This window comes from Puma concolor, chromosome A3 (assembly GCF_028749965.1).
Source record: "Puma concolor isolate L17-30 chromosome A3, mPumCon1.1.hap2, whole genome shotgun sequence".
NCBI classification, from domain to species: Eukaryota; Metazoa; Chordata; class Mammalia; order Carnivora; family Felidae; genus Puma; species Puma concolor.
The window spans coordinates 91,490,028-91,506,787 of record NC_141669.1 but is presented as its reverse complement, the minus strand read 5'-3'; the positions used below and the strand labels follow the sequence as shown (position 1 = coordinate 91,506,787).

Sequence of the window (16,760 nt, the reverse complement as noted above, 5' to 3'; positions counted from 1 at the left end):
GCACTGCCCAGCCCAAAGTGCAGGGGCACGTCATAGCCCTTGTGATGTGGAGGGCAGGTCTTCTGCATCCACACAGCCCCCAGTCAATACACACAGGACTCACACTCCATAGCCTAAACATGCCAAGAGAGGCATCTCAGACTCACCACCATCTAGAAAGGAGCCCAAAACACTTTCTGCTGACCCCACCTGGAAAATTCAAAGTACTTGGTCATCCAGACACCAACTGACCCTAATCACAAGGGAGGCTCTGAATAAAAGGGAGCTAGGCACATGAAAACAGGTCTCCCAGGCAAGGATCCAGGCCATCCTGGGTGGGAAGCAGCATTGCTCGGTAGCAACTGCCCTGGAGATGCCAGCATCTGGGTGTTGAGCCCTCAGCACAAATCTGAGCCTTCTGTTTCTGGCCCTGCAACTCAGCTTCACAAAGAGCAGTCAACCCTCACTGACCTGCTATGTTTCCCTGTGTGTGGGCATTGGGATGCTGAGGATACTGATGGGTGTGACTTTTGGGAGCTCACTGCCCAGGGAAACAGTCAGCATGAGAACAGCTATCCAAGTACAGAATATGGATTTGTCTGAGAAAAGAGAGCCCGAGGTCCAGAGCAGCCAGGGAACTCCACAGGGAGAAGGTGCACAGAGACGGATCTTGAGAGAAGGTTGGAACCCACACAGATGGAGAGGAGCACTATGGCATTTCAGGCAAGGGGAGTAGTATGAACCAGGGCCCTGAGACCTATAACAGCGCTACACACCTGTGCCACTGATGAGTGACATGCACATGCTGTCCTGAGCTCCCTTCCCCGTGGACACATTTGGCAGCAAGACACCCCCCTTGTGGTACCTGCCCTACATGCCTCCTCTGTGAAAAACCAAGAAGATCCAAGTATTCACCCAAGGAGCACAGAGGACCTCCCTGCCCTTGTTTTGCCTATTCACAACATGTGTAGGAGCAGAAATGAAATGAATCAGGAACAAGGAGAGAGAACGGGCATGGGTACCTTCCACCCCACTGGTATCATCTGAACTAACCCCACATCACCTTTCCCAGATGTTTCCATGTGACTTGGTGACATATATAAAAATTATAAATGGAGATAACCTTTGATCTCATAACTCCTTGCCTTGGAAATATCTACAGCAAGAACAGCACACAAGCACAGAATGATGTTTATTATAGTCCTTGGGACTATCCAGTACTAAGCAACAGAGGAACACCTTAGTGACCCAGTCAGCTCCTGCACTGCAGTCCCATGTGACCACTGAAGGAGGGCTTGGGCCACCTTACCAGGTTGGGAATTTTTCATAATAAAGATGAAGCACAGAACTCAGGCACAGAAACATCTGGAATATTGTGCTCCAGACTGTTTGTTATCACCTGGGGGCTCCAGGAAGCTGCTTATGGGCAGGGACATCTGCTTTCTATCCAGTATGGCACTGTTTGAATTCACCACAGCCATAGCCACGCAGCTTTCATAATTAAAACCATCCTGAAGCCTGCACTGGCTCTGCCACATGGCACACACACCTCTCCAGCAGCACAGCAGGCCACTCACCTGACCCCAGAGTCCGCAAGGAGGAGCGGTCGTACTTCTTCACCCAGGCGTCGCCATATTTCAACAATAGCCGGACAGCCGTCGGGGCCCCATAGAACTGATTGATCTTTAACCTCTGCACTGTCTCCCAATATCGACCTACAAAAAGACCCAAGTTCACCATCAGTCTGAGCCCACTAGATAGCATCTATTCTAACTTATTTAGAAATCAGACAACAGTTACTGTGTGCTGGATACATGCAAACCCCTGTGTTAACAGAAAGGAATCCAACACCCATCATTGGGATAGGAAGGGAGCCCTGTGGCAATCATCACCCAGCACACCCCACATCCAGGGCTGGTGCATTTGGAAACAGCCTTCCCCTGGCTCTGGATGGCTGCATCCACGTGGTATATCCCACAAGATACAGCAAAGATTGGTTCAAAGGGATATCACTGTGAATTTAAAAAATAACCCATGTAGCACTAACAAAGAACTTATGTTCACACTTAGATGTCTCTGAGGTTGTGACAGGTGCTTCCCCTGGAATAGCAGTGGCCACAACTGAGTGAGCCCTGGGGAGCAGGGCAATTGTCCAGCATACACACACACACACACACACACACACACACACACACACACACACCCCTGGTTTCCCACAATCCCCCTCAACTCACCACCATGGCTCTACACACAGAGTGGGCTGAGCTTCGAGGGGTTGAAGTGATGGGCCTGAGATCACACCTAAGGTGTGGCCCTTAATCCCTCACTATGCCCCCTACATAATCTTCCTAGGGTGCATCTAGTCCATCAGGAGGCTGAAGAGGAGCAGGGGAGGTGACAAAGAAGTTCTACACACATCATTATTAGCACTGTGGAATGCTTGGCAGAGCCACCACAATTCAACTGAATTATAACAAATACTTGGGGTTTTGTGCTGCCTGAAAGAGAGATGCCAAGGTGAGCAAGATGTGGGTCCTCAAAGCAATCTCAATTCATGGAGGTGGCTCCAGGACACACACAATGCTCTCTGACAGATGTCCCTGAAGGCACAGGCAGCAGAGCTGGAGAAAACCCCCCCTGTCTGTGGTAACAGGAGGCTGGCAGCTGGCCTGGGTGTTAAGGGCTGGATCTGGTCAGGTGGTTAGAGAGGGGAGAGGGACAGTGCTAAGGGGATGGCCCAAGGCACCCAGTTTGCTAGCAGGACAAGAACTCTGGAGTGGGTTGTCCTGAGACAGCTCCCAGTGACAAATCACACTCCCATCTACTGCTTATCTGATCTTACTGCAGACATGGCCCCTGGCCCCAGCCCACCTGGCAGAGCGAAAGGCCAGGCAGCTATGCCACGTGACCACAAGGACCACAGCCGGGACAGAGTGAGGGAATCTACTCCACCCTCCTGTGAACTTCTCCTCCTTCCTCAAGCTTCCTCCTGGGGACCCTGTTTGGTCCCCAGTCCTCACCAGCATCAGGGTAAACTGGGGTGCTCTCAAAAAGGACAGTGGTCGCTCCATTGCACAGGGGTCCATACACCACATAGCTGTGTCCTGTGATCCAACCAATGTCAGCCACACAGCCAAAAACATCGCCTGGCCGGTAGTCAAACACAAGCTGCAGAAACAGGAAAAGAGGCTGTTAGGAGCCTGTCATCCCATGCTCCCATAAGTCACTAACAGTGTTCTATAAATGCAAGACACAGCTGCTCCCAGGCCACCAAGAGCAGGAAGAATAAGTGCACCGCCAGAGCTCCATGAAGCTACAGCAGTAACAAGACAGAGTTACTGCCACACACAACATGCGGATTCTCACAGATGACAGTGAAAGAAGCCAGACCCCAGGTGTATACTGTATGAGCCCCAACCCAGCAAAGCCGATCTGTATACTGGAGGTCATGCTAGTACTAGCCCTGCTGGGGGGCTGCTTGCCAGCGGCATGTCAGCGCCTCTGGGAGCTGGAGACGCCCCAAGTCCTGAGACAGGTGGTGGCCAAGTGTGTATCCACAGATTGAAGCTCATCTAGCCATATGTCCAAAATAAGGGCACCTTTCTGCATTAAGTTATACTCCAATTTTTTAAATCTCAAAAATTGCCAAAAAAACAAAAACAAAAAGCCAAAAAGACCAAGAAATGCCTCAAGCATCATCGGTTTCTGAGAGCCTGAGCAGGGAGACATGCGCCTCCTGCATTCTTGCCACAGGGTCCAACCTGAGCCTGACCTACCTCTGGATACAAATGCCCCTTTGCAGGAAACACAGAGATCAGAGGGACAAACCTCTGGGTGTTACAACAAAGTTGAAGGAAACGGAAGGGATAGAAGAGAACCAACAGGTTAAAAAGGCTTAAAAGACATATTAAAAAAAACAAACAAACAGTAAGCTACAGTATCAGGGGATGCATGTTGGGTGACTAAGCAAGAAGAGGGGAAACACGGGGCAGTGACACTATCAAAGTCAGGATATGGGGGAGGGGTTGTGGTTGGACAGGCCAGGAAGGGCTTCTGTGAGGCTGACAGGACATTTCTCCACTCCTTTTTTTTTTTAAATTAATTTACTTAAATTCAAGTTAGTTAACATACAGTGTAGTATTCGTTTCAGGAGTAGAAGCCAGTGATTCTTCACTTATATACAACACCCAGTACCCCAGTGACATTGAAGTGGGTTGCCTTATAATAATTCAGTAAGCCACACATAGGATTTGAGTGGTTTTCTGGATTCTATTCTGCATTCTGATCTATTTTGCAATAAAAAATTTCTTTTAAATCTTTGGGCGAGTGGGTCAGAGTGGCTAAAATGAACAAATCAGGAGACTATAGATGCTGGAGAGGATGTGGAGAAATGGGAACCGTCTTGCACTGTTGATGGGAATGCAAACTGGTGCAGCCGCTCTGGAAAACAGTGTGGAGGTTCCTCAAAAAATTAAAAATAGATCTACCCTATGATGCAGCAATAGCACTGCTAGGAATTTACCCAAGGGATACAGGAGTGCTGATGCATAAGGGCACTTGTACCCCAATGTTTATAGCAGCACTTTCAACAATAGCCAAATTATGGAAAGAACCTAAATGTCCATCAACTGATGAATGGATAAAGAAATTGTGGTTTATATACACAATGGAATACTACGTGGCAATGAGAAAGAATGAAATCTGGCCTTTTGTAGCAACATGGATAGAACTGGAGAGTGTTATGCTAAGTGAAATAAGTGATACAGAGAAAGACAGATACCATATGTTTTCACTCTTATGCGGATCTTGAGGAACTTAACAGAAGACCATGGGGGAGGGGAAGAAAAAAAAAAAAAAAGAAGAGGTTAGAGAGGGAGGGAGCCAAAACATAAGAGACTCTTAAAAACTGAGAACAAACTGAAGGTTGATGGGGGGTGGGAGGGAGGGAAGGGTGGGTGATGGGTATTGAGGAGAGCACCTGTTGGGATGAGCACTGGGTGTTGTATGGAAACCAATTTGACAATAAATTTCATATTAAAAAATAAAAATCAATCAATTAATCAATCAATCAATCAATCTTTGGGCGAGTGGACCAGTTTCTTGCTGCCACAGATGAATGTGGAGAATCCCCAGGAGTCTCCAGACAGTATAGTGGTCTGGAGATGGGCAGGGCCCTGTGCAGCTGTGTCCCAAGGCAGGGGGCTGGGGGGATTATTTCAAGGAAGACTGTGGTTTCACAGCACCAGAGCATCAGGACGCCCACACCCAAAGCCCCACAGCATTGGGGACTGAAAGAATGTTTAATACAACTTGGACCAAATTGCCAAGTCTTTCATGGGGCTGAAGATTTCTCTCTCTGCAGTTCTGGGGAGGGTAGCAAGTGCCTGGGGCCAGCCATGCTCCAAAGGGCCTGACCCTACTGTATACCTCCAAAATCTCTTCACACCCTTCAGAGCCAACTGTCCTTATCCCCTAGAGAACTACATGTGTGCATACTTTCATCTATAGAAGGCTCAAAGTTTCTATTCCCAATTCTTAAAAAAAAAAAAATTCTTATTGAAGAGAAATTCAAAAGATGGTCCCATGCCTATACTCCGACTGCTTTTGCTCATGTAGACTGGGTCCTCCAACAATTTTGGTAATTATTATTACTAAAAACTAATCTCTCTCCACGTTTACAGCTTCCCTAATGTTAACTTCACTGTAAACTGGTGGAAACAATTTGATCTACTCTGTGACTTTCTTGGTATTTGGTTTCATTAGCTATATTTTCCAAAGTATTTTTACTTACATGATGTGTCAATCCTTCAACCTTCCTCCCACCACCGAGAGCTGAAGAGGGGTGGGGTTTTCCAGTTGAGAACACTGAGGTCAAGAAAGGTTCTGTGGCATGCTCAAGGTCACCCAGCAGGCAGAAGACAACTGTTCTAATATGGATTTGAGTTCAGGTACTTGTCTGCTCAGCCTGGTTCGGTACAACATCTGTCTTTCTGCTTTTCAACATCGTTAGTCCTGGGTGTGAGTAGCCGCCAGTGGGACTGGTGCAGCACCACTCAGAGACTGTGTGATGCGCAGTGTGCATGCTTGTTACCTGCCTCCCAGCACCTGCTCCTCCCCATTCATTTCAGGAGATTCACCTCCCACATGACCAAGCCTGACCAATGAGCACATTCCACCCCCACCCCTAGCCACAGTGACTGAGGCAAATGGGGCCCTGACTGCAACCAGGCCAGTGATTTTGCTGGCACTATGAGGCTCTCTCCAGTCCCTGGGAAGGAATGTGGTCAGCACAGAGGAAGGGCCAAGGCAGGAGAGATGCCACCACGCGGGACCAAAATCGGAGCCCTTCTTGGATGGGCCTGGGCTTGCTGGTCACCTGGCTACTCAGTTCCCTTTGCAGCTGGCACCAGCAGTGCAGTTTTGCCTTTTGCAACAGAGAGGTCCATAAACACTATCTTGAAACCAAATCCTACCTGGGAAAAGTCAACTACTCCCCAAGTAACCAGGGATGCCACATTAAAACACAACCCCCACAACCCACCAATATTCAAATCAGTACCAATTTTTTTTCTTAAATGTTTATTTATTTATTTTGAGAGATAGTGAGTGCAAGCAGGGGAGGGGCAGAGAGGGAGAGAGAAAATCCCAAGCCGGCTCCATACTCAGCATAGAGCCAGATACAGGGCTCAACCCCACAAACCATGAGATTATGATCTGAGCTGAAATCAAGAGTCAACACTTAACCAACTGAGCCACCCAGGTGCCCCCAAATCAGAACTGATTTTTTAAATGCACTTATTGGAATAAAAAAAATGACATACCATCTGCTTTATAGGCCCTAAAGGATGGCCCACTGTAATATAATTGCCATATACTAAATTTAAGTTTCCTTACAAAAGTAAATCTTTTTCTAATTTTACTTTTAAAATGTGGCCCCAGGGGCGCCTGGATGGCTCAGTCGGTTACGTGTGCAACTCTTGATTTTGGCTCAGGTCATGATCTCACAGTTTGTGAGATGGAACCCCATTAGGCTCTGCGCTGTCAGCATGGATTCTCTCTCTCCCTCTCTCTCTTGCCCCTCCTCCCCCCAATCTCAAAATAAATAATTTTTTTTAACAAAAAAAAATGTTTTCCTTTCTTTTAACATCACAAGGAAAAAAAAGACCTTTTAAGTAGAAGAGAACATTTTAACATGTAATAGTAACATATTCATCTCTATAACAACTCAGTTGTAAAACATGAGTTTTGACATTTTTTTAGGGAGGGAGGGGCCCAGGATGGCCTCAGCATCTGGGCCCCTGAGCATCAGAACACAGCTGTGCCAGTGAACATGTCAGACCTGGGGAGGGCTCAACTCTTACAGAGCAAGCAGACAGTACAGACACAGGTGCAAAGGGGCTAAAGACCTGCAGTGAGTCTCAAATTTTCGATCCAGACTCTCCCAACAAGGACAGAACTCAGCCCCCATGCCTACCACTCGCTATGCCAGTGCTACAACTCACAACGGCCCTGCTCCTGAGCACACAAGAAGAAACATTAGCACCTCATGCATTCAGGCACTATGTTACAGCAGGAGTTCTAGCCCTAAATTCAGCCTCTCCTGGCCCCCTGCTCAGAGCCCTGCCCGGGAGGTGAGACACCCCGCACTCTCAACCTTCCCCACCAAGGCCCATACCCTGTGCGTCACAGCGGCATACAGCAGGTAGCCCGCCTGCGTGTGGACGAGTCCCTTGGGTGTTCCGGTGCTCCCCGAGGTGTAGAGCAGGAAGAGCATGTCCTCACTGCTCATGCTCTCTGGAGCACAAACAGTGTCCTCCTTGGCCATTTCCTAGAAGGGGGAAGACACAAACAGCCCCATCCAAGGCAGTTACCCTCTGCTCCATTCACCCATCCTAAGGAACACCTCTTGCCCAGCTGCTGCAGGCCTCAGCAGACCAGATTCAGTTCACCTGCTCTACTCTGCCCTAGTTCAACTCCAGATGCAGAGAACACAAAATAAAAGGATGGATCTGATCATTTCTATTCCATTAAGTGTTTCAGTATGTTTGTGGTATTTGAGCTCCATCTTCCCAACCCGGATGTAAGTCCATCAGATACCATCAGGGAACCCTGAACATTGCTGGGGGACCCAGGTTGAGAACCACGATCCGATAAGACTCAGACCCAGTTAACCCAATAGGAGTTAACCTCTCCTTAAACTGTACAATGTGAGACAAACCCACCTGCTCGAGGGGGATGTCCAGACGCCCCATGTGGACCTTGTTGTCCGTCCTGTGAGCCACCAGGACATGTTGGATGGTCGGGCAGTGCTTCACAGCTTCATCTACTATCTTCTTCAGCTCCACCACGCGTCCTCCCCGGAGTCCTTGGTTGAAGGTGATGACCACCTTGCACTTAGCTAATGGAGACAAACAGATATTTCTGGTCAGTTTCCTTCCTACTATGACTCTCACAGCCCAGACTGACAGCCACACGGTCCAGGCCTAAGAGTGTGATACACAAAGTCCATTCTTGAGTAAAAGAGTCAGCAAAATGTGGGGGGAGGGGGTCTGCCTGCTTTGTGATCTTTGTGCTCAATGCAGAAATGCCAGGCCTTTTCCCAGCTCTGAGGGGGAGACTTCCACCATTCCCTCCCACCTGCCCTGGGAGCTTTCCCAGGTGAGAGGCCATCATACTGCCCTCAGCCACAGCCACTATAGTGGCAAAGCAACATTAAGATGCAGAGACCAAGAAAGCTGGGCAGCCAGAGACCAAGCCCCAACATGTCTTGTGTGGCCCCTGCCCTGTCCAGGGTCAAGAGGCTTCACTGCCCAGAAAATAGAGGCCACACCCCAGTGGGTGCCAGGAGCTGCCAGTCCCTACCCTTGCCTTTAACTGAAGGAGCTCCAAGATTCACACCTGCTCTTCAACAACCTGGCTTGGCCAGGCCCAGGGCAATGCAGGGAAGACCCAAGCTTCCACAGCTGACCTAGGGTGGGCCCTGAGCAAGGTATCAGGTACAGACAAAAACTGGGCATCAGAACCACAGGCAAAGGAATGACCCCCCAACCACCAACATCGTGCCTCAACCTGGGATGACCCAGAGGGATCAAGGCTGCAGTGGGCTATTATATAGCTGGTCCCTAAGGAAGATCCCAGAACAAATACTCAGCTGTAGTACTAACTGCCAGGGTCCCACACACATCCCCAGACCTTTTATCACTCTGCACCAAGGGCTTCTTCCAAAGCCAAAGGAAGAAGCACTAGGGGATTACACAAACCCAGGAGCCCTCCACCAATGACTCAAGAGCTGGAATATACATACCCCAGGTCCCTCACATGTGGTGTCACATCCTGACACATGTGGTTCCATTGCCTCCCAGGGCTCCCTGAGGGACTGAGCTCCGGGCACCCACTGTGGATGCTTGTCTGGTGGATTCCTCTTCCAGCTCCACTCCCCACTGCCCTACAGTGCTTCCTAGGACCACCTCCCAAATGAACTGGCTACCCTGAGCTCTTATCTCAGCATCTGCTTCTGCAGGAGCCCTGACTGAGGCACCAATCTCCTTCAGCTTTTCAGTGTGAAAAGTGCCTTCTAGCAACATACTCATTCTTTCTTCCTCCCAAGGGTGCTAGAGATGACATGACCTTGAGGACCACCTAAGAATTCTCTCAGTCCTTCTCTGGGTCACCCAGGGTCACATAGATACAGAGTGCTTGCAGTGCCCAGGGCAGTGTCATCCAGCTCTGCACACCAGAGGCCCCCAGCTACACACTCTTTGCTCCTCAGGCCTTGGCCATCGGTCACCCTGGGACAACTAAATCAGTTGGGCAGAGTCTGTCAGAGACCACCCTGGCCTACATCCTGGAAGCTGGAATTGGTCCAGGTAAACACCTAGTGGGGCAGGAAGAGAGAAGATCCAGCAGGTAGAAAGAGACTATCCTCAAGGGGATGATAGACAAAGAAAGCTCAGGATCCCCCAGGAGAAAGTAGTGGCCCCAGCCCATCTCGGGTGTTAGAATCACATTATGTGGGTTATGGCCCCTCCGCAGCCTCCCATGGCACCTGCCTTGTTCCTGGCACTCACTTGTCCAAGGCTTCCTGCCCAAGCAGTTCTCCAGGGCAGGAACTTGCATGCACATGCCCAGTCCCTAGGAGGTGCTTGGAGAGCACAGCTCACTCTGTGGTTCCCCCGCACCGAGGCTGTGGGATGGGCACAGGGTGTGTGTATAGCATTAGGGCACAGACCAGATCAGTGTGACACTTTATCTAGGAAGCTTCAATTTTACCTCCTTGGTTTTTGAGCAGGTATTGGCATCTATCTTCATTTCTTATTGCTCCCATAGCTAATTACCACAAACTTAGTGGTTTGGAAAACTCATAATTTAGTTCACAGTTCTCTAGTCTAGGTGAGCTTGATAGGGTTCTTTTCTTGGAATCTCATGCCCAAAATCAAGGTGTCAGCAGGCAGAGTTCTTATCTGGAGGCTCTGGAGGAAAGTCTACTTCCAGGTTATTCCAGGTGTTAGCAGAACTCAGCTCCATGTAATTGGAGGACTGAGGTCCCCATTTCCCCATTTTCCTTGCTGTCATCCAGGGATTATTTTCAGGTTTTAGAGCAACCTACATCCCCCGGCTTGTGACCCTCTTTATCTTCAAAGCCAGCAAAGGCAGGTCAAGTCCTTCTTATGCTCTGAACTCCCCTTCTGCTACATGTCCTCTGCCTCCAACAAGAGAAAGTTCTCTGCTTTCCAGGACTTATGTAATTAGATTGGGCCCACCTGGATAATCTCCACATTTTAGGGCCCATCCCATCTCCTAAGCCCTTTTGCTATTTAAGGTAACATATTTCAAAGTTTGGGGGGATTAGAGCATGGACATCTGTGGTGGCCATTATTTGCCCCTACCCACAACCTCTCAGAATCATCCTCCTGTTGTCCTCTACCCTCCCCACCATACTGTCCTCTCTCTCTATTCCTCACACAGCCTAAAGCAACAGAGAACATAAAGGGAAGAGGAGTGGTCAGAGCCTGGACGCCAGGCCAGGAGAAAGAAACTTTAGACTAGAACACACTGAGGTTGCCATGCCTAATTCATGATGAGACCCTGGTGGCCATGCTCACACTCCCACCCTGCCCCTCACACTGATGGATTAAAGGTAGTGGCAAATTCCTTCACCTGGTCTCATAGTACTTCTCAAGTAGAAGTAGAGTCCTGGTCTCCTTCCCTTGAATTTGGAATGTCCAGACCGGTTGAACCAATGGAATATAGCAAAAATGATGCCATGTGTATTCTGGACCTTGCCTTTAGGGCAACTGACAGTTTCCACTTCCTTCCTGTTGGAACCATGAACCGTCATATAACATGTCTGACTGCCTGAGGTTGTCTGGGTTAGTCATACAAACAGGCCACGTGAAAGAGATGCATGGCAGGCTCCAATCATGTAAACCAATCAGTTTATATACCAGATTACATGGAGCAAAAAAAAAAAAAAAAAAGACATTCTCACTAAGCCCATTGCATTCCTGCCCCCACAAAATCATGAAATATAATAATAAAATTTACTGTTTTAAGCACTAAGATTTGGAGTAGTTTGTTACACAGCAATAAATGACCAAAAAAACAAAAAACAAACAAACAAAAAAAAAACCCCTCATTGACACAAACAACTGTCCCAGTAGAGTCTTGTCCCTGGAAATGGACACCTGAACAGATGTACATGGAGGCTGTAGGTGTTGGGTAAGAGCCTCTTAATGGTAAAGTTCCAGAAAGAAGTTACAGGAGTTTCCCCTGCTGAGGGCTTCAGATATGACCTGGCTCCTACCCTTCCATGGCCTGTTGTTTAGGATTTCTGAAGTTCTTGGATCTGCTCCAGCACCCAGCTACTGAATCTCCAGGGCCCACTGCTTTTGCTTGTTTTAAAGAATCTTAGGGCACTTGGGTGGCTCAGTCAGTTAAGCATCTGACTTCAGCTCAGGTCCTGATCTCACAGTTCATGAGTTGAAGTCCCACATTGGGTGAGCTTGAACCCTGCTTCAGGTGAGCCCTGCTTCTCTCTTTCTCCTTCTCTGTCTGTCTCTCTCTCTGCCCCTCACTCACTTGTGCCCTCTCTCTGTCTTTCAAAAAAATAAAAAAACAGGAGTGCCTGGGTGGCTCAGTTGGTTAAGCATCCAACTTTTGGTTTCACCTCAGGTCATGATCTCATGGTTCATGAGTTTGAGCCCCACATTAGGCTCCACACTGATGGTGTGGAGCTTGCTTGGGATTCCATCTCCCTCTTTCTCTCCCTCCCCTGCTCATGCTCTCTCTCAAAATAAATAAAAACTTAAATAAATAAATAAATAAATAAATAAATAAATAAATAAAACATCTAAAAAAAAAAAAAAGAATCTTAACAGAAACACTTGACAACCATGACCATGTCAACAAGAGAGAAAAAGAGCAGCCTAGTGTAATGCTAAAAGCATGAACTCTGGTGGCCCAATGCCTGGGTTCAAATCCTAGTTCTGTCATTAACTAGCAATGTAACCTTGAGCAAGTCAATTAACCTCTCTGTGCCTCAGTCTCCTCACCTTCAAAAACAGTAGCCTCCCAACAAAGAAAAGCCCAAGACCAGATGGTATTATTGGTGAATTCTACCAAACATTTAAAGCAAATTAACATCAGTCTTCCTCAAACTCTTCCCAAAAACTGCAGAGGAGGAAACACTTTCTAACTAATTCTATGTGGCCAGCATTACCCTGATACCAAAGTCAGATAAACACATCACAAGAAAAAAAAAAAAAAACTGCAAGCCAATACCCCTTATGAACACTGATGCAACAATCCTCAACAAAATGACAACAAATTATATCCAGCAGCATATTAGCAGGATTACACATCATGACCAAGGGGAATTTATTCCTGGAATGCAAGGGTGGTTTGACACATGAAAATCAAGGATGATATACAGATCATTGGAATAGAATAGAGAACTCAGAAATAAGCCCTCACATATAGGACAAATTAGTTTTGACAAAGTGCCAAGGCCATCCAATGAGGGAGAAAAAAACAGTCTCTTCAGTAAATGGTGCTGGTACCACTGGATACCCAGAGGCAAAAGAATGAAGTTGGATCTCACACCATACCCCCAAAAAATGAGCTCAAATTGGATCAAAGACCTAAATATAAAAGCTAAGACCATAAAACTTTTAGAAGAAAACATAGGAACAAATCTTCATGACATTGGAGCTGGTAATGGATTCTTGAATAATACACCAAAACAACACACAACAGAAGAAAAAATAGGTGATCCAGACTTCATCATGATTAAAAACTTTTGTGCATCAAAAGACACTATGGAGAGAATGAAAACACAACCCACAGAATGGGAGAAAATCATTGCAAATTATAAATCTGATAAAGGTCTGGCATCCAGAATACATACAGAGAACTCTTACAACTCAACAACAAAAAGCAAATAGCCAATTAAAAAATGGACAAAGGGCTTAAGTAGACATTTCTCCAAAGAAGACATACTAACGGACAAGCACATGAAAAGATGCTCAGTGATATTAGTCATTAGGAATGTAAACCAAACCCACAATGAAGAACCACTTCATAACCACTAGGATGACTATAATTTTTTTTAAGTAGGCTTCACACCCAGGACAGAGCCCAATGTGGGGCTTGAACTCAAGACCCTGAAATCAAGACCTGAGCTAAGATCAAGAGTCAGATGCTTGACAAACTGAGCCACCCAGGTGCCTCTATAATTTTTTTTAAAGTAAAATAACAAGTGTTGATGAAGATTCAGAGAAATTAGAACTTTCATACATTGTTAGTGGGAAGGTACAACAGAGCAGCAACTTTGGAAAACAGTTTTGCAGTTCCTCAATAAGTTAAATATAGATTTACCATATGGGCCAGCAATTCTACTCCTAGGTATATACACAAAAAATTGAAAACAGATGTTCTCATGAATGTTCACAGCAACTCTATTCACAATAACCAAGAAGTGTTAACAAGTCAAATGTCCATCAACAGATGAATAAATCAACAAAACATGGTACATCCATACAGTGAAATTTTATTTATGGAAAAAAGAAATGAAGCAATAATACATGCTACAACATGGATGAATCTTGAAAACATTGTGAGTAGTGAAAGAAGTCATAAACAAAAGGCCACATGTTATAGGAGTTCATTTATATGAAATACCCAGAATAGGCAAATCATTGACACAGAAAGCAGATTAGTGGTTGCCAGAAGCTGGGTGGAGGGGGAAATGGGGAATTCCTGATTAATGGGTATGAGGTGTCCATTGAGGGTAATGAAAAAGTTCTGGAATAGACCGTGATGGTGTTTTCACAACATTCATTGCATGAATGTGCTCAATGCCACTGAATTGTATACTCTAGGATGGCAATAACAGTAATAAAAAATGAAGAAAAGGAGAAATAGAGTATTATCTCATACCATATTTACAAATACAAAGTTAGTCAAATTTAAGGAGATGACCTTTGCAAAGTATTTAGAACAGTGCCTGGCACATAGTCGGTGCTACAGAGTTTAAAGAGAGAAAGAGAAATGAATGACAGCACCAACCCTTGAAAGTGGAGGGAGAGACACAGAATGAAAGTAGAAAGGCTTCCCAGCCCTTCCTAAAGGTAGTCAGCAGGGTTCTGAGAATTCTGCCCTTTAGCTCTGTTCACTACCCAAAGGCAAGTCTTCAGTGAGACACAAAGAATTCTCAGTGACACCCATAATTTGGCAACCTTCTTAGGGAACCAGCTCAGGGGACTCTCTAGGATCTTACTAGAGCAGCGGTCAGACTTTGCAGACATGGGGTCACCATCCATACATTCAGCTCTCCCACCAGAAAAAGAAGGGAGACATTATTGTTCTGCACACTGTTCAAAAGACTCTGACCTACCTGTAGACAGAAAGCCTTAAAGATGCAACATAAGCCCCTACCTGACTCCAGGCCTCCAGAAGTGGTCCACCCACCCTCTCTCATGATGAAAGTCTTCTAGTTGTTGACCTGTGAGACCTTCCCCATACATCTCCAGTCTTATCTCACCCTACATGTTTTTTCCCTCCTCCACCACAGCCATGCCAGCCTCCTTCAAGCCCTCACAAGCTGTGCTCCTCCAACCAGTCAGCTGGTACCTAGCTGTTCCCTCCACCTGGAATCTTCTTTCCCTTCTTCATCTCATTGCCCTCAGATCTCAGCTCGCAGAACTGAGAACTAAATGCACACTCAGCCATGTCCCTGTCCCTGGTGGTATCTGTCATTTGTGTGACTTTTATTAATATCTGTCTAAGTCCCTGATGGCCAGGCCCCAAGGAACAAAGACCAGGGTCCTTCCCACATGCTCACCATCATTGATCCTCCCAGCCAGGGACTCTGCACTGAAGCCAGCAAAGACAACCGTGTGGACAGCTCCAACCCTGGCACAGGCCAGCATTGCAGCCACAGCCAGTGGTGAAACAGGCATGTAGATTGCCACACGGTCCCCTCGACGGATTCCATGTCTCTTCAGCGTGTTGGCCAAGCGGCATGTGGTCTCCAGCAGTTCCCTGCAGCACAAGGGAGAGAAGGGCATCAGAGATAGGAAAGGGCCAAAACACAGAGTAATTTGGGGTGGAATAATTCTGTAAACAGCAAGTACTGTACACCCAGCAGGCATTCAAGTGCTTATTGCATGGCAAGATCTTTTCCAGAAAATAATGTTTTCAATTTTGTAGGTTGTTACAGAGATTCACACCCATATTACTGTGGTAAAATGGCTGTCCTTGTGTCCATTTACAGTAAGGCTTCTCAACACAGAGTCCAAAGCCTAAAATCATCATATCCCTGAGACTTCTGGAAATGTTCGTCCTCAAAAGAGATCTCCTAAGGCCTTTAGTGGGGAAAGTAAGGCCCCAGTTTTCTGAATCAATGCAGGCCATCAAGTAAGGCTCTAGCCAGAAGGGCCCAGGATCATGCAAAAGACTCCTGTTCTGCATAGCCACAGCGAATAGGGAGGGAAAGCAGGTCGCAGGACAACCAACCACCCTGTAGCCCCAAGGAATGGTTGTGGGGTAGTGACAGCACCGCCTTTTCCTCCGGGCCAGGCACTGAATGGGCTTGGCGTGATGGAAATAGGCAGAGCATACGCAGAGGCAGCCTGACACCCACCACCTGGCACCTCTCCTATCCATGAGACCCTTCCCTCCACTCCCAGGCTAATCTTGAGGTTCTGCCTGCCAATCAGAGCACAGCATCTCCCCGGAAAAACGGATTGGTTTAGGGATTGGCATGTGACCCAATCCAGCCCAGTCAGAGTCAATGAGAGTCAACTCTGGAAACAGGGAGCACACGCAGGCACCGCCCACTTGACTGTGGGGCAGGAAGTGGAGAAAAGGCAACCCTGAGAACTAGGCACTCCCTTCCATCTTGTTCCACCAGCTGGTCCAGCTGACCCTGGACTTAGCAAATAGCCAGTCATTTTGCCATTTTTGTGTACACAATTTGATTTTAATTTGTTATTTAATCACGGAACTAACATGGAAAGACAGAATGAGGGGCAACCACCTGAACCACACACCAGCCTCTGCATCACTTCAGCAGGCCCTAGTGGGGCAGCACCGACTTCCGCAGGCTCTGGAAGCCAGAGGCCAGACCCTCCAAGCTTCACAAAGCTCCTTAAAAGTTTGTGTGTCTAGTTCCCCTCTGTTCATCAAGGAGAGGGCTCCAGAGAAAGGCCAAGTTCAACAAGAGGCCGCCTGGAAACACCAACGGAATGAAAATGAACACTCCCCATTTCAGGCAGAGACTT

At 47.1% G+C, this 16,760-nt stretch overlaps 1 protein-coding gene across 2 annotated transcripts in view; it reads right to left on the bottom strand.

Annotated features, from left to right (window-relative positions):
- The window catches only part of ACSS1 (acyl-CoA synthetase short chain family member 1), a 66,980-nt gene that overhangs the window by 15,409 nt on the left and 34,811 nt on the right, over positions 1-16,760 (bottom strand). For both annotated transcript variants that reach the window (XM_086701529.1, XM_025932284.2), the window contains exons 3-7: positions 15,320-15,519; positions 8,202-8,377; positions 7,655-7,807; positions 3,000-3,147; positions 1,557-1,694 (exon numbers count right to left, since the gene is read on the bottom strand). In XM_086701529.1, the coding sequence (XP_086557655.1) occupies positions 1,557-1,694; positions 3,000-3,147; positions 7,655-7,807; positions 8,202-8,377; positions 15,320-15,519 (815 nt within the window). The remainder of the gene's footprint in view (positions 1-1,556; positions 1,695-2,999; positions 3,148-7,654; positions 7,808-8,201; positions 8,378-15,319; positions 15,520-16,760) is intronic.